Here is a 17,990-nt window from a genome sequence, read left to right as displayed (position 1 = left end):
CTTGACTGCAAGCTGAGTTTCTGACCCTATATCCTTTCCATCACAAAGATTGCCTGCTTCACTCCTGTCGCATTGTCACTACTTCAGTCTATCTGCTGTTGAAACCCTCATTAACTTGCTTTTGTCACCCCTCCAGTGTCGACTATTCCAAAACTCTCCTGGCCCGCCTTCCACCCTGCAAAAACTTCAGCTCATCTACAGCTCTGCTTTGCTAATCCTATCCTGCACTAGTCGAGTGTGAAGTAGTGGGAAGAGGCTCATGTGGAACATAATCATCACAGCCAGTCCCTCGAAATCAAGGAAGACTTGCTTCCACTCTAAGTGAGTACTCCGGTGGCTGTACAGTCTAATGCAAGAGTTACAATCTTTGTAACAGGTGGGGCAGACAGTGAAGGGGTGGGTGGGGTTGCTGCACGCTCCTTCCGCTGTCTGCATTTGATCTCGCCTGCATGCTCTCGGCGACGAGACTAGAGGTGCTCAGCGCGCTCCCTGATGCTCTTCCTCCCCTTAGGGTGGTCTTGGGCCTAGGGATAAACAGCGGCATAGACCAGTTGGGTCGATTGGCCTGTTTGAGCTGTAAATACTATGTAATTTTCCTTCTTTCCCACTCATTGCTTTCAGCCGTCTGGGCTCCAAGCTCTGGAAATCCCTTCCTAAACCCCTTTACCTCCCTCTCCCTCCTTAAAACCCCATCTCTTGACCAAGCTTTTAGTCACTCCTCCCAACACTGCCTTCTTTGGCTGAAAGTAGATTTCTGTCAGAATAAACTTCTGTAAAGCTCCTTCGGATGTTTTTATTGTCGTTGCTACACAAATGCAAGTTGCTACTGTGCAAATGTAAGTTATAGTTATACAAATGCAAGTTATTGCAGCAGCTACACAAATGCAAATTGATGTTGTGGCTATACAAATGCAAGGTGTAGTTGCAGATATACAAATTGATGTTGCAGCTATACAAATTGCACGTTATTGTAGCAGCTATACAAATTGATGTTGCAACTATACAAACGCAAGTTAGTTTAGCAGCTATACAAATGCAGCTGCAACATCAATGTGCATTTGTATAGCTGCTACAATACAATAAACTGCATTTGTATAGCTGCATCAATCTGTCTACCTGCAACGTCGATATGCAAATTATTGTTGTAGCTAGTCAAATACAAGTGGTGGGTGCCGTCGCGCGTTTTCTTTCATAAATCTGGCGACGGCACGAACATCTACGCGCGACGTGAAACTGGCGCGGCCCCCTTCAGGGAAGGCCACGGGTTACAAAAGGATGGGAAAAGGGGCGGAGGAGGAGGAGGAGGGGGGGGTAAAAGAGCAGAAAGAACCAGTTCGCGCCCCTTCTGCAGCTGGGCGGTAGTATGGCGCATAACCGGAAGCGCTTGCCGTCCAGCCCGCCAAGTGGGCAGGGAGGCACGCGCGCTCACCCCGGGGTCCGCACTTCCGGCTCTACCATCCACTTCCCCATCCCCCCCCCCGCTCCCCCGATTGTGTGTGTGCGCGTGTGTTAGAAAAAAAATCATGCCGCATGCGGCTGCGGCGGGGGGAGGGCACGGCAGGCGGCCACCGGCAGACTTCAAGCCCTGACCGCAGGTAGGCGTCGCATCGACTGGCGAGGAGGAGGAGGAGGAGGAGGAGGATGATGTGGTGTGGGGGAAGGAAGGTAGAATTTGGCGCCCAAATCACTGATTGTTTTTTTTTAAAAACTTAACATTTGGAAAGGGGGGGGGGTGGAATGAAATCTAAATCAAATAAAAGCCAGGCCGCGCCAGCGGGAGTCATGGAAACGGGCGGCTGCTGACTGGAGTTTTAAATAGGCCGCAGGCTCGAGCGGCGGCGGATTTAACCGTCAAATCTTTCTGCCCTTAACCTCCCCCCTCCCCACACACACCGTCTGCTCCGCCGACGGCGCCTGGTTGCTTTGCTAACTCGCACCTACCTGTGGAAACTGGTGTCGGTGTTTTTCTTGTAGACCGCCGAACATCCGTAGGCCGCGCAACTGGTTGGCATTTTTTTTTATATATATATATATTTTACACAACACACACACAACAAACACGCAATTTAAAAAAAAAAGTGACGGTAAAATACGAAAGATTTGCTGGGACGTCCGAGCAGCCCGCCCTCCTTTACTAAGATGGCAGATGTGTGAGCGGCTGGCTTGCTGCTGAAGGGGGAGGGAGCTGCACGTACCAGCGTCATGACGTCAAGAGACGTCTTCTCCTGCCCTACAGAAAGACTTGCATTTATATGGCACCTTTCACCACCACTGGACGTCCCAGAGAGCTTTGCAGCCAATGAAGTACATTTTTTTTTTGCAGTGTAGTCACGGTTGTAATGTAGGAAGCGCACCAGCCAATTTGCACTCAGCAAGGTCTCCCACACAAACAGCAATGTGATCATGACCAGAGAATTTTTTTTTTAAAAAGTGATGTTGATTGAGGGATAGATATTAAACAGGACACCGGGGATAACTCCCCTGCTCTTCTTAGAAATCGCACCATGGGGATCTTTAATGTGCACCTGAGAGCGCAGACGGGGCCTCGGTTTAACTGGCACCTCCAACAGTGAAGCGTTCCCTCAACACTGCGCTGGAGTGTCAGACCAGATTTTTGTGCTCAAGTCTCTGGGGTTGGACTTTCTGAGTGGGAGAACATTTAAATATTCTTTTTAATCATAATGCTATGTTAATGTAATTTTCACCAGGCAAAGTTTTTAAAAAAACTTTTTGACTGCAAATAAACACCTGTGGCAGAATGATACTCTAAATTAAATATACACTACACTCATCCCAGACTAGGTTTGTAAAATGAGGTGGAAAAATATTGGACAAGTTAATTTTCAACAGGCTTTCACCTCATCTACTGTATATCGTGCCTGTATCCCTGTGCCATGTCTTTGGAAGAATGAAAGATGTTCTCATTGAAGCATACTGAGGGGGATTGACAAGGTAGATACTGAGAGATTGCTCCCCCTGGCTGAGAGTCTAGAACTAGGGGGCATAGTCTCAGGATAAGAGGAGTGGGGGTGGACATTTAAGACTGAGATGAGGAGGAATTTCTTCACTCAGAGGGTTGTGAATATTTGGAATTCTCTACCCTAAGGGACTGTGAATGCTGAGTTGTTGAGTATATTGAAGGCTGACATAGGTAGATTTTTGGACTCTAGGGGAATCAAGAGATATGGGGATCGGATGGGAAAGTGGAGTTGAGTTCAAAGATCAGCCGTGATATTGAATGGCAGAGCAGGCTCGAGGGGCCGTATGGCCTACTCCTGCTCCCAATTCTTATGTTCTTATGGAGCACTGTTTTAATGTCCGATGTTGTTGTCAGAAGGCAGAGCCCTTTTACAGGGTTTAACAAGTCATTTAAAAGTTATTTCTTTGATCATAATGTAGCCTGGTCAATCCTATTCATATATATTTAGGAAACAGGAACATAAAATGTTAGAACCCTTCAGAAGCTCAGTCAGCATAAAACTTCACAAGACAGAAGGAAGCCATTCAACTCATTGTGTCTGTGCTGACTTTTGTTAGACCAACTCTAAACTAATCCCAATGCTTTGCTGTCTTCCCATTTCTGTGCTTCAACTGCTTTGTTACTCTCCTGTTAAAATATACAATGGTCTCTACCTTGACTTGTTCCTCTGGTAAAACATTCCACGCAGCCCGTTACATCATTCATTACACTCTTAGTGACCATTTTAATTAATGATCCATTGTCACTATCTTCTCAACTATACAAAATAATCTTTCCATATTCATCTTGTTTTGAACTTTGAGAACAATTAAATCTCCACTTGGCCTTCTCGGTTCTAGTAGAAATAGCTCCAGCACCTTGAGTTTCTCCTCATAACTGGAGTTTCTCAACCTGTCACCATCTTGGTGAAGCTATGTCCTTTCCAAAATGCACTGCCCAAACATTGCATCCTGTTCTCTAATTGGCCTAACCATTGCCTTGTATAAATTGATCATCTCTTAAGTTAACTCTTGGCCCTAGTCATAAACCCAAAATACTTTTGACCCTTTTTGGCTTTATTTGCCTGCATTGGACTTGCAGTTTCAAGGAATTTTGCATTTGTAGCCCTAGATACTCCTGTTCTTCTGTACCCTTCAGTATATGATTTTTAGCTTTCCTTAAATAGATTCTGCAGAGACTGAGAGGCATTCTATAATTTGGTTCGTTTAAATGATGGAAAACTGTGCACATTGCAGACTGTAGGATCTGCCTGAGTCACCACTCTGATGAAAGTGTCAAGTCCAAGCCTGTGCATTTGGGAGAGGTTGATACTATCAGATAAAAACTTTTGACAAGAATATTAAAAGCACAACAAAAACAATGGATAAATGTAACCATATTATTGTGAAATATTTAATTCCTTTAAAGCCTTTTTGGTATTCAAAATTTCAGTTACTGAGGAACAAAATTGCTGGTTGAAATTTTATTTCCAAAAACATTCTGAGCAATTCTATTCATTCATCAACAAACTGTGACAGCAAATTATAGTTTTGGATAGTTCTCATTCTCCAAGCTAGCAAAATGCTCAATTTATTTCCTTATTTGTTTTCCTTGCTTACTTTCTCTTCCCCCTCCCTGTATCTTATCTCATCACCTATTCTGTTCCTTAACTCCCATCTACCCGCGTTGGTTCCGTTACCCTTAATCCCCTTGCCTAACAAAAATCTATCAATCTCAATTTTGAAATTTTCAATTGACCCCCCAGCCACAACAGCATTTTGTGGCGAGAGTTCCAGTTTTCCACTACCCTTTATGTGAAGGTGCTTTCTGATATCACTCCTAAACGGCCTAGTTCTAATGTTAAGGTTATGCCCCCTTGTTCTGGACTCTCCCACACCAGAAGAAATAGTTTCTCTCTATCAACTCCTCTGATCATCGTAAACATCTCAATTAGATTACACCTTAAGCTTAATCTCCCCTTGTCTCTAATGGCAGTTGGTCATAATCCCACCATTCACACCCTATCCTGACTAATGTTTTTCTAACTCCTGGCATTATCATTTGAGTTGGGGCCATCATCGCTTTTGTCTCTCTAATCTCGCCTGTCTTCCACCCTATCACAGACCTTCCCTTTTGCTCTTTCTACCCCTCCCCCTTTCAATGCTTGTTAAGAATCCGTTCTTTCCGAACACTCTCCAGTTCTGACGAAGGGTCATTGACCCGAAACGTTAATTCTGCATCCTCTCCACAGATGCTGCCTGACCTGTTGAGTATTTCTAGCATTTTCTGTTTTTAATTCCAGACTCCAGCATCCACACTATTTTGCTTTTGCACGCCTTAATCGTCTATATGCAAGGGAATACAAGCCTGGTCTATGCAACCAGTCCTCATATTTTAACTTTTTAGCCCCGGTACCATTCTGGTAAACCTATGCTGCACCCCCTCCAAGGTCAATATATCCTTCCTGTGGTGCGGTGCCCAGAATTGAATGTAGTCCTATACTCCAGATGGAGGCTAACCAGAGCTTTATATAACTAACATAACTTCCACCCCTTTGTATTGCAGACCTCTTTGAGGTAAAGGAAAACATTCCATTAGCCTTTTTAATTATTTTTTTGTACCTGTCCGCTAGCTTTTCTGCACTTGAACCCCTAAATCTCTCTGCTCATCTGCAGTTCCTAGCTTCTTGTTATTTAGAAAATACTCCGATCTATCTTTCTTGAGTCTAAAGTGGGAAACCTCACTTTCCTACATTGAACTCCCATCTGTCACAGTTTTTCTCACTCACTTAATCTATCAATCTCCCTTTGCAACTTTTTGCTCCCATTTACACTAGTTACTGTGCCACAGTGTTGTCAGAAAACTTGGATATACAGCTCTCTGTTCCTTCATCCAAGTCATTTCTAAATATAGTGAATAGCTGAGGCCCCAGTGCAGAACCCTACATGCTGATTGGTGGGAGCTATGCTGCATTGCAGTTCGGCAGGGAAGCAACGTTCTAAAATGTTGCTGAGTGAAAGGAATTGGGGAAGAAATGGCGTTCATAGTGGGGGAGGAAGCCAGCTCCACAAGGATGCTCAGTGTTGGGGGAGGGGCGAAATCTTGAATGCTGTGCTGTTGCACATGCCACATGTTATTTAGTGGGGGCAGGCTATGTTAATATTCATAAGAACATAGAAAAAGGAGCAGGAGTAGGCCATTTGGCCTCTTGAGCCTGCTCCGCCTTTCAATGAGATCCTGGCTAATCTGATCCTGGCCTCAACTCCACTGCCCTGCCCGCTCCCCATAACCCTTGACTCCCTTATCATTCAAAAATCTGTCTATCTCCACCTTAAATATATTCAATGACCTAGCCTCCACAGCTCTCTGGGGATTACAAATATTTACGATCCTCTGAGAGAAGAAATTCCTCATTTCCGTTTTAAATGGGTGACCCCTTAAAAACTATGCCCCCTAGTTCTAGATTCTCCTACGAGGGGAAACATCCTCTCAGCGTCAAGCCCCCTCAGAATCTTACATGTTTCAGTAATATCACCTCTCAGTCTTCTAAACTCCAATGAGTATAGGCCCAAACTGCTCAACCTTTCTTCGTATGACAACCCCTTCATCTCAGGAATCAACCTCATGAACCTTCACTGAACTGCCTCCAATGTAAGTATATCCTTCCTTAAATAAGGAGACAAAAACTGTACGCAGTACTCCAGGTGTGGTCTTACCAATGCCCTGTACTATTGTAGCAGGACTTCCCTACTTTTATACTCCATCCCCCTTGCAATAAAGGCCAACATTCCATTTATCTTCCTAATTACAGGCAACTCTTGATCATCCGGAGCCCTCGGGGATCGGGCTATTCCGGGTAAACGATTTTGCCGCTAGGGCGAGTGCACGTACTTGCCGAAAATGTTTGGGTCCCAAATTTATACAGTACTTTGATGCTTTTCTGCTTCTGTGCACTCCAGGATGGAATTGTCCACCTTTTCATTTTAATATAAAGTGAAGAGACCCATGTTATACTGTGTCTACTTTTTCTTAAAATGGCCAGTCTAAAGGCTTCAACCGCTGGAGGTCGAATGAGACTCGGCTTTACTTACCCCCGAGGCGGCACCCTCAGTGATATTCCAGACTGCACAAGAGCACATTCACCAAGATTAGAAAATGGAAAGACGACAGGGAAGGGAGGAAGAGTTGGATAAACCTTTTGCCCCTCTGAACTTGATTCCAGCGTGATGATCTGGACAGTGCCCTAAAAGAGCGGGGTTGGGACTAATAACGTGAGGATGGGTCGCAGTATGAGCGGACAGACTGTCCAGGTCCGAGTTAATTTGATTGCTCTACAAGGATTCCTTTAAGGTCGAGACAGTATTAAACTTTATTATAAAATAAAGCCCTTCCTCTGTGTGTAGTGATAATGCAGTGTGTCAGCGCAGGACTGTGTGTGGGGTGGGTTTAATGGTCGTGTGCAGCTATACATGGGACAGATCACAGTTTTTAAAAGTGCTGTTGCAGCAGGTTCTCCGTTAGATCTGTGTACGGATAATCGAGAGTTACCTGTACTTGCTGTATCTGCATGCTAACTTTTTGTGTTTTATGTACAAGGACCCCCGGATCCCTCTGTACTGCAGCATTTTGTAATCTCTCTCCAGTTAAATAATAATTTGCTTTTTTAATTTTCCTACCAAAGTGGATAACCTCACATTTTCCCACATTATACACCATCTGCCAAATTTTTGCCCGCTCACTTAGCCTGTCTTTATCCCTCCTCACAACTCACACATTATTTGCGTCCTCCTCACAACTTGCTTTTCCCACCTATCTTTGTATCATCAGCAAATTTGGCTACATTACACTCAGTTCCTTCATCCAAGTCATTAATATAGATTGTTAACAGTTGAGGCCCCAACACTGATCCCTGTGGCATCCCACTAGTTACAGTTTGCCAACCTGAAAATGACCCATTTATCCCGACTCTCTGTTTTCTGTTAGTTAGCCAATCCTCTATCCATGCTCATATATTGTTTAAAAAAGGAGAAAGGAATACACCGAGTAATTACAGACCAGTCAGCCTAACTTCAGTAGTGGGAAAATTATTGGAAAAAATTCTGAGGGACAGGATAAATCTTCATTTGGAAAGACATGGATTAATCAAGGACAGTCAGCATGGATTTGACACAGGAAAGTCGTGTCTGACTAACTTGATTGAATTTTTCGAGGAGGGAACCAAGAGGATCGATGAGGGCAGTGTGTATGATGTAGTTTATATGGCAGACTGGTCACAAAAGTAATAATCCATGGGGATCCAGGGCAAAGTGGCAAGTTGGATCCAAAATTGGCTCAGAAGCAGGAAGCAAAGCGTAATGGATGATGGGTGTTTTTGTGACTGGAAGGCTGTATCGCAGTGGGGTTCCGCAGGGCTCAGTGCTGGGTCCCTTGCTTTTTGTGGTATATATCAATGACCTGGACTTGATTGTTGGGGATATGATTAAGAAGTTTGCAGTTGACACTAAAATCGGCTGTGTGCTTGATGAGAAGAAAGCTGCAGACTGCAGGAAGATGTACTGGTCAGGTGGCAGAACAGTGGCAAATGGAATTCAATCCGGATAAATGTGAGGTAATGCATTTTGGGAGGTCTAACAAGGCAATGGAATACACATTAAATTGTATGACACTGAAAAGTGTAGAGGAACAAAGGGACCTTGGAGTGCAGGTCCACAGATCCCTGATGATAGCAGGCCAGATAAGGTGGTTAAGAAGGCATATGGAATGCTTGCCTTTATTAGTCGAGGCATGGAATACAAGAGCAAGGAGGTTATGCTTGAACTGTATAAAACACTGGTTAGACTGCAGCTGGAGCACTGTGTGCAGTTCTGGTCACCACATTACAGGAAAGATGTGATTGCACCGGAAAGGGTGCAGAGGAGATTTACAAGAATGTTGCCTGGACTGGAGAATTTTGGCGATGAGGAAAGATTGGAAATGCTGGGTTTGTTTTCTTTTGAACAGAGAAGGCTAAGGGGAGACCTGATTTAAGTGTATAACATTATGAGGGGCCTGGATAGAATGGATAGGAAGGACTTGTTTCTCTTAGCAGCGGGGTCAACAACCAGGTGTGATAGATTTAAAGTAATTGGGGGGAGGTTTAGAGGAGATATGAGGGAAATTTCTTCACCCAGAGGGTGGTGGTGGTCTGGAACTCACTGCCTGAAAGGGTGCCAGAGGCAGAAACACGTCACCACATCATTTAAAAGTACTTGGATGTGCACTTAAAGTGCCGTAATCTACAGGGCTACGGACCAAGAGTTGGAAAGTAGGATTAGGCTGGATAGCTCTTGGTCGGCCGGCATGGACACGATGGACTGAAATGGCCTCCTTCGGTGCTGTAAATTTCTATGGTTCAACCCCGTGAGATCTTGTGCAGCAACCTTTTATGTGGCACTTTATTGAATGCTTTCTGGAAATCCAAATACACAACATCTACTGGTTCCCTTCTCGTTACATCCTCAAAGAACTCCAGCAAATTTGTCAAACATGATTTCCCTTTCATTAAACCATGCTAACTCTGCTTGACTGCATTATGATTTTCTAAATATCCTGCTACTACCTGTGCTTCCTTAATGATGGGGATAGACAAGATAGAGGCAGAGAGGTTGTTTCCACTGGTCGGGGAGACTAGAACTAGGGGGCACAGCCTCAAAACCCTGGGGAGCCAATTTAAAACCGAGTTGAGAAGGAATTTCTTCTCCCAGAGGGTTGTGAATCTGTGGAATTCTCTGCCCAAGGAAGCAGTTGAGGCTAGCTCATTGAATGTATTCAAGTCACAGATAGATAGATTTTTAACCAATAAGGGAATTGAGGGTTACGGGGAGCGGGCGGGTAAGTGGAGCTGAGTCCACGACCAGATCAGCCATGATCTTATTGAATGGCGGAGCAGGCTCGAGGGGCTAGATGGCCTACTCCTGTTCCTAATTCTTATGTTCTTATGGACTCGAGCATTTTTCCAGTGACAGATGTTAGGCTAACTGGTCGATAGTTTCCTGCTTTCTGTCTCCCTCCTTTTTTAAATAGGGGCGTTACATTTGCAGTTTTCCAGTCCGATTAGAAGGGAGCAGAGCTGAATTACTGCTCGTGGTGGGGGGGTGGGGGCAGTGGTGTGTGTGTGTGTGTCGCGCGGTTATTGGTCAAAATTCAGTTAAGTGGAAGTGGGGGTAATGCTACTCAACTAGGGGGAGCTAGAGCACAATGGTACTCGGTGTTGGGGGCAGCAAGGCAAAAGTTGGAATGTTGCTCAGTGAGTACGGGAAGGCCCTAAAGTGTTTTTTTGGAAGAGTTGTATGTCACCGGTGGCCAGATGAAAGAAGGAGGAATGTGATAGATGAGCAGCCGATTGGGCTGATATGAAGTCAACAGGGGAGTGGGTGACAGTGCCAGGGTGTGGGAATCCGATAGATGTGAGAGGGCAGACGGTCTCACGTGTCGGGTGAGCCGGGCAGACATGTGGAGGCCTCGTTAGGGAGCAGGTGGGACGTGGCAACAAAGCTTTCCTGGTTAACTTTTCTTCTTCCCCCTCCTAGCCTTGACACACTGAGGACTGAGACAATCTTACACCTGCATGGTCAATATGACATGCAGTGCCATGCATTTGGGGAAAGTCTCAGTTGCTATTTTAATTAAATCAAGATGTTGGGGGGGGGGGGGGGATGCGGTGGGCAGCTCTGATTAGAGCTTAGACATTTTCTTGTCGGGAGAGAAAATTGAAGAATAAAACAATATCGCTCTTGCAAACCTCTTTGTGATTAGATGGTGAGAAGCATAGGTAGAGCTCAAAGGAGAAGGTGCTAGAGGAGTAGGAGGAGAGACAACAACAACATGTATTTATATAGTGCCTTTAATGTGGTAATTCCCAAGCCGCTTCACAGATGACATAGCTGGTTGACAAATCTGTGTTAGAGTTTTTTGAGGTTATAACTAGCAGGGTAGATAACGGGTAACCAGTGGATGTAGTGTATTTGGATTTCCAAAAATCATTTGCTAAGAACATGAGGTTATTACTCAAAATTAGGGGTCATGGGGTTGGGGGTAATATATTAGCATGGATAGAGGATTATTTAACAGACAGAAAACAGAATAGGAATAAACAGGTTATTTTTGAGTTGGCAGGCTGTCATTAGTGGGGTATCACAAGGATCAGTGCTTGGCCTCAGCTATTTACAGTCTATATTAATGACTTGGATGAAGGGATTGAGTGTAATGTATCCAAGTTTGCTGATGATACAAAGCTAGGTAGGAAAGTAAGTAGTGAGGAGGTCGCAAAGAGGCTGCAAAGGGATATAGACAGGTTCAGTGAATGGGCAAGAACATGGCAGATGGAATATGTTTTGTATCTGTAAAGCATGCACTCCCATGTTCCGCCACCAGGGAGCGCATCCCCTGAAGTCCCAAGGGATCCCAGCATCCCTTGGGAGCACTGTATATAAGCCAGCCTCTAAGGCCTGTTACTCACTCTAGAGTGTCTTAATAAAGGCTGAGGTCACTGTTACTTTAACCTCCCTGTGTGCAGTCTCATCTGTGTTAGGAACACAACAGAATATAGGGCCCAAGTTTCCACAAGAAAAAAAACGGGCGCCCCTCCGAGCTGGGCGCCCGTTTTTCGCGCCTAAAAAAATCCTCGGTATTCTCCACCTACCTGTAGGTCCTCTGGCCCTCGGCGCAGCCAGCACGAGCTGTGGGGGGGGCGGAGCCAGGTCCCTGCGCTGAAAACAGTGCCGGGACCTCTGCACATGCGTGCTACAGTGGGCACGCAAGTGCAGTAGCTCCAGGCGCCGAACTGTGTGGGAGGGGCCCGAAGCACGCAGCCCCTAGCCCTGGCCCAATGGCCTCACTGGGGCTGCGTGAATAAGGCTCCTCCCACGGCCAGCTCCTGCTCCCCCCTGCCTGCTCCTGCTCCCCCCTGCCTCCGGACCAGACCCGACACCCGCTCCCCCCCCCTGCCTCTGGACCAGACCCAACACCCGCTCCCCCCCCCCCCCCCGGTCGACCAGACCCGACACCCGCCCCCCGCGACTGACCCGACCCGCGCTCCTGTTCCTGCTCCCCGCCCCCCCCCCCCCCCGGACTGGACCCAACCCGACCCGCGCTCCTGCCCCCCCCCCCCCCCCCCCACCCCCCGCCGCACTGGACCCGACTCCCGCTCCCGGACTGGATCCGATCCGACCTGACCTACCCCTCCCTCCCTCCCTCCCTCCCTCCCCCTCGCTCTCTCCCCCTCCCGCTCAGCAGCACGAACGGCTTTCTTCCCCCCCCTCCTCCCGCTCAGCGACACGAACGGCTCCCCCCCCCCCCCCCCGCTCAGCGGCACGAACGGCTGCAGAATTCTCCGTGCCTGAAGCACTTTCACACAGGTAGGAAGATGGTTTATTTAATCTTTTCTTGGCTTATAAATGTTTATTCAGGTTGGATTTATTTGTATAATATTTGTAGAAGTATAAATAAGGATTTATTGTCGAATTTAATGAGTTCCCCTCCCCCCCACCTCGTTCTGAACGCCTAATTTGTAACCTGCGCCTAATTTTTTAATGTGTAGAACAGGTTTTTTCAGTTCTACAAAAATCTTCACTGGCTCCATTCTACTTTAGTTTGGAGTACGTTTTCACTGTGGAAACTTTGAAATCAGGCGTCAGTGGCCGGACACGCTCCCTTTTGAAGAAAAAATTCTGTTCCAAAGTAAAACTGTTCTACCTGACTAGAACTGCAGAAAAAAAAATGTGGAGAATTGCGATTTCTAAGATAGTCCGTTCTCCACCAGTTGCTCCTAAAAATCAGGCGCAAATCATGTGGAAACTTGGGCCCTTAGTGTGGGGAAATGTGAAGTTATCCACTTTAGTATGAAAAAGAGAAAAGCAGAATATTTTTTAAATGGTGAGAGACTGGATCCATACAGGAGGGCGGGTATTACTACAGCTCTGTAGACCATGAGCTTGGCGGCAGTTTTGAGGGCCTGGTCTTCAAACACTCTTTGTTCCTCAGGCGGCCGAAGGCTGCACTGGTGCACTGGAGGCGGTGTTGGATCTCGTTGTCAATGCCTACTCTTGTTGATAGGAGGCTCCTGAGATAAAGGAAGTGGTCCATGTTGTCCAGGGCTGTGCCCTGGATCTCAATGCAGTGCTGTGCAGTGGCGGATCTTTGACTTACTAATGTTTAGTCGCAGGAGAAATACCACCAATGATGTCTCCGCAAGATCCTACAAATCCCCTGGGAGGACAGACGCACCAACGTTAGCGTCCTCGACCAGGCCAACATCCCCAGCATTGAAGCACTGATCACACTTGATCAGCTCCGCTGGGCAGGTCACATCGTTTGCATTGCCAGACATGAGACTCCCAAAGCAAACACTCTACTCGGAACTCATTCACGGCAAATGAGCCAAAGGTGGGCAGCGGAAATGTTAGAAGGACACCCTCAAAGCCTCCCTGATAAAGTGCAACATCCCCACTGACACCTGGGAGTCCCTGGCCAAAGACTGCCCTAAGTGGAGGAAGTGCATCCGGGAGAGCGCTGAGCTCCTTGAGTCTGATCGCCGAGAGCATGCAGAAATAAAGCCCAGGCAGCGGAAAGAGCGTGCGGCAAACCAGTCCCACCCACCCCTTCCCTCAACGACTATCTGTCCCACCTGTAACAGAGACTGTGGTTCTCGTATTGGACTGTGCAGCCACCTAAGGACTCATGCTAAGAGTGGAAGCAAGTCTTCCTCGATTCTGAGGGACTGCCTATGGGGATGATATCTAAATTCAATAAGTTAGACGGTAATCCTTCCTGTTTCCATGGGAAACTTTATTTTGAGCTAAATCTGGCTAAAGCAACCTGAATGGTCAGCTGGGAAACTGCAGTAACTTGACACAATTTCTAAACTTTTTTTTAACAAGTACTGCAGTTCTTTGACTGACCTGTAGTATTGCTGTCATACAGGTTTAGTTTAGAGTAAGGCTGCAAACATTGTGCATCCTTGTAATTATGGCCAAAATAGCACAGAAAACTGGGATGAAAATGCAGGTCTTATAATTCATTCTGTGAAGCACTTTGAATAGTTTTGATGACATCAGAAGGCACTATTTTCTTTGTGTAGTCATTAACTGGAAATGTGCAACAATGGGCCAAAAATTGTGGTCAGAGGCTTCCTGTGGGCAGATGTCTCCGACAAAAATTATTTTGACCAAAGTACCTGGTGGTCCCGGAGGAATGAGCACTTCCTGTCCGAGGCCTATATTCCAGCCTTTCGCAGAGGCCCACGCATCCCAGGAACGTATGGGCCTGGACCACCAATCACATTGTAATATTCTCATTGATAATAATGGTGAGTTCCGTTTGTACGCGCTCCCATTACTATCAATGAGAATTCCCCCCGAAACACAACACAATAAATAAAAAAAACACCTCACATATTTAAAATTAATTGAAATTGAATTAAATTAAATGTTTTAGGAAAAAAATATTTTTTTGAAAATGTTTTAATAGGGTTAAAATTAAACTTATCTTAATGGACAAGGTTTTTAATATAAAAATTAGTGATAAAATTTAATTTTTCTATCTTTTAAAGCTCTTACGCTGGTTATTAGGCGTAAGAGTTTTAAGGCTATTTGCTGCGCATGAGTTGGGCGAAGGCCCTTCTCCCGGGGCAGACATTTTGACAGATCAGAAGTGCCGGGTTTAGGCTCATGCGCTTTGCACACCTAAACCCGGAACTTGCAGGATCTCTTCGGGCGAGTGCGCACATCATACGCACACGGAGAGTCCGCAATTTATGGCCCAATGTAAAAATGGTAAAGCAAATAGTTCTTTCTCCTCACTGGTCCTCTGATCATCCTGGGTCAGCTGTTAATGAAAACAATAGTGAGCCCAATGTAACAGTTGAGAGGTCTTCTTAGCTGCACAGAGCCTTGATTCCTCCTGACACATGTTTATTGTGGCGCTGCTGATGCTAATATATAAAATGAAGTGTTGACGCGATCAGCTGGAATTGGCTCTGGCCTAATATTGAACTTGTCACACATATAAAACTTTTGAAACTTGCATCTACTTGAACTTGGCTGAAATCCAGCATAGGTTTCCAAAGTGATCGCAGTGAATGACAGTTAGGCTGACGGAAACACCAATTGAATCTCTGCTGTGCACGCCTCCTCGCTCCAGTGAGGCTGAGCTAGCAAGAAGCACAGCACAACATTTCAATTCATTTCAGAAGCAAACAATCATCCATTCGGACTTTTTTTAAAGTCAGTTTTTACTGTCAATAAAAATCCAGGTTTTCCAGTCATCATTATTTTTAGGATCAAAAGCTGGGAGTAAGTCGGAGGGGAAAACATTTGAGCCCAAAAATGCCAGGGCAAATTAAGAGAAAATCAGCAAAAATCAGTTTCAGTTTTGAACATCACTAAAGCTAAAAAAAAACGAATAAGATGGAGTTCAGCTAAATGACAGCCCACAATTATTTGCATGTTTCATAGACATTTTTATCAGTGGCAGTTCCCACAGTAATATACATTTCCAGATAATGTCAAGCAATTTTAGCAGTAAGATACATTTATAGTATTCGAAAATGGACTGTGCACTGCAAAATATTACCTACTAAAGCACTTAAAAGTAGCACATCACCATCGTGAAACACAAATATTTTTGAAGTCTGAAATATGAAATAGTTGATACAAAATTGCATTGCGTGCTACGAATGATGTATTACGATCATTGTATGCAGTGTATGCATTTTGTTGGGCCAAAAAGCGCGGTTTCTACGGGCGCATGCACCCGTAAAGGCCCCGCAAGTGCTGGCTTCCGGCATGCATATGTGCCGAAAACCGTCACTTGCGAACTGTCAAAATGTCTTTTGACAGTTCCAACGCATCCCGGGGAGAAGGGCCTTCGCGGATGAGATTGGGCTATTTGTCCAACTCTTGCCCAGCGAATGTCCTTCAAACTTACATTTGGTGAAAGCAAGTGTAAGGCCTGCTTTTACCAGCGTAAAAGTTTTAAAAGATAGAAAAATTACATTTTATCAATAATTTTTATTTTAAAAACCCTGTTCATTAAGGTAAGTTTATTTTTACCCCTATTAAATTCAATTTCAATGAATTTTAAATATGTGAAGTGTTTTACTTATTTAAAAAGTTTGTACTTTTTTGGGGATACTCCCATTCACAGAAATGGTGATATCCAGATCACCATTACTGTGAATGGGGATATGCCATTTTAATTGGTTGGTCCGGCCCACGTGATCCCAGGCTACGCATACGCTCCTCGAATATGTGGGCCCCTACGCTGGACTCCGAGACCACCAGGTACTTTCGTTAAAAAAATGTTGGCCGGAGGCATCCGCTCGCAGGAAGCCTCTGACCGCATTTTCTAGGCCGTTAATTACAAAGCTGTAGTCATTATCTAGACTCTTCGTCATGTAACTTGACATTACGGGATGCGGTGTGTGTACATCTCCAGTCCTTATTTGTAGTTAGAAAAAAATAATAACACCTGTTTTCCCTTTCAAATTAGGGAGGAAATGACCAATTCACCATCCAGAATTTAAATCTGATAATTTATCAGTGGAGCTTCGTTTACAAACTTTTAAATAGTTCCCAATGATCCAAGAAATGAACTACTGGTTTCTATGGACGAGATGAGCTCAACAGCTTATCTCATCTGTATTTATCTGTGACTGTGACCATGGTGCATTATCTCTCCTCATCTTCTCTGCAGCCGTTGACATGGTTAACCACGCCATCTTTCACCAATTCCTCTTTTCTGTTGTCCACCTGAGTGGCACTGCCCTTGTTCGGGTCCACTCATATCTATCCAATTGTAGCCAGAATATCTCCAGCAATGGCTTCTCTTTCCAACCCTGCACTGTAACCTCTGTCCCCCAAGGAACTATCCATGTCCCCCCCATTCTGATCCTCATCTACCTGCTGCCCCTTGGCGATGTCATCCACAGACATGGGGTCAGCTTTCACATGCCTGATGACTCCCAGCTCCACCTCTCCACCACTTCTCTCGACCCCTCCACTGCCTTTGTGCTATAGAACTGCTTGGCTGACATCTAGTCTTGGTTGAGCTGCAATTTCCTACAGCTAAAGATTGGGCAGATCAAGCTCGATAATTTGTCCCCAGCCACTGCCTGAGGGTGAACCAGACTGTTCACAACTTTGACATTCTATTCAACCTTGAGCTAAACTTTTAATCCTGTCTGTCTATATACTGTCCATCACAAAGCCTGTCCACGTCTAGCTCTAACGTTGTTGGACTCCACCTTTACCTCATTCCATCTGCTTGAAACCCATATCCATGTCTTTGTCATCTCTAATCCCAACTATTTCAATGTTGTCCTGGCTGGCCTTTCTTCCCCTACCCTCCATAAACTTAAGCTCATCCAAAGTTCTGCTGCTTGTATCCTATCCCATGCAAAGGCCCACCCATGCATCACGTCTGTCCTCGCTGACCTACATTGGTTCCCGGTCCCCCAATTTAACATTCACACCCTTGTGTTTAAATCTCTTTATGTTTCACACACCTCCCTACCACTGTAACCTCATCCAGCTCTACAAACACCCCTTCTGAACTCTCTATTCCTCTGACTCTGGCCTCTATGCGAGCCTCCCTCCATTCATCCACCATTAGCAGCTGTGCCTTCAGCCACTTAGACTCCATATTCTGAAATTTCCTTTCTAAACCAGTCCACTTCTTCATCGCCCTCGCTTCCTTTAACACCCTCCTTAAAATGCACCTCTTAGTCCAAGCTTTGGCCATCTCTTCTACTATCCCCTTCTTTGGTTTGGTATTTTTTTCTACACCTCTGTGAAGTGCCTTGGGACAGTTAAGAAGCCATATCAATGCAAGTTGTTGTCATCTTGATTTGTGGTGTATTTAAAAATGGAGTAAAATACTGTCAACAGATTAAAATTCACGATCTTCAGACACTCTGCCAAACAAATAACTCTTCTACTTTTAACAGACTATTGCACTTGGCACATTAAGTCTGTACTCTTAGAAACATGTTACA

General features: G+C 45.3%; 2 protein-coding genes across 5 annotated transcripts in view; one reads left to right on the top strand and one right to left on the bottom strand.

Annotated features, from left to right (window-relative positions):
* LOC139264712 (THAP domain-containing protein 2-like) overlaps positions 1–2,149 on the bottom strand; it is a 37,433-nt gene extending 35,284 nt beyond the window's left edge. Inside the window, exon 1 of the mRNA XM_070881656.1 lies at positions 1,942–2,149. Coding sequence (XP_070737757.1) covers positions 1,942–2,012 — 71 coding nt within the window. The 5' untranslated portion in view covers positions 2,013–2,149. The remainder of the gene's footprint in view (positions 1–1,941) is intronic.
* Positions 1,412–17,990, top strand: part of galnt11 (UDP-N-acetyl-alpha-D-galactosamine:polypeptide N-acetylgalactosaminyltransferase 11 (GalNAc-T11)) — a 203,101-nt gene continuing 186,522 nt past the window's right edge. For 3 of the 4 annotated variants that reach the window (XM_070881652.1, XM_070881654.1, XM_070881655.1), the window contains exon 1: positions 1,412–1,595. The gene's annotated coding sequence lies outside the window, so the exon portion shown is untranslated. Of the gene's footprint in view, positions 1,596–1,627; positions 1,666–17,990 lie in introns of those variants that run through there. The other variant, XM_070881653.1, reaches the window with a different exon arrangement.

Source organism: Pristiophorus japonicus, chromosome 5 (genome assembly GCF_044704955.1).
Source record: "Pristiophorus japonicus isolate sPriJap1 chromosome 5, sPriJap1.hap1, whole genome shotgun sequence".
NCBI lineage: Eukaryota > Metazoa > Chordata > Chondrichthyes > Pristiophoridae > Pristiophorus > Pristiophorus japonicus.
This window is presented reverse-complemented; position numbering and strand designations above follow the sequence as displayed.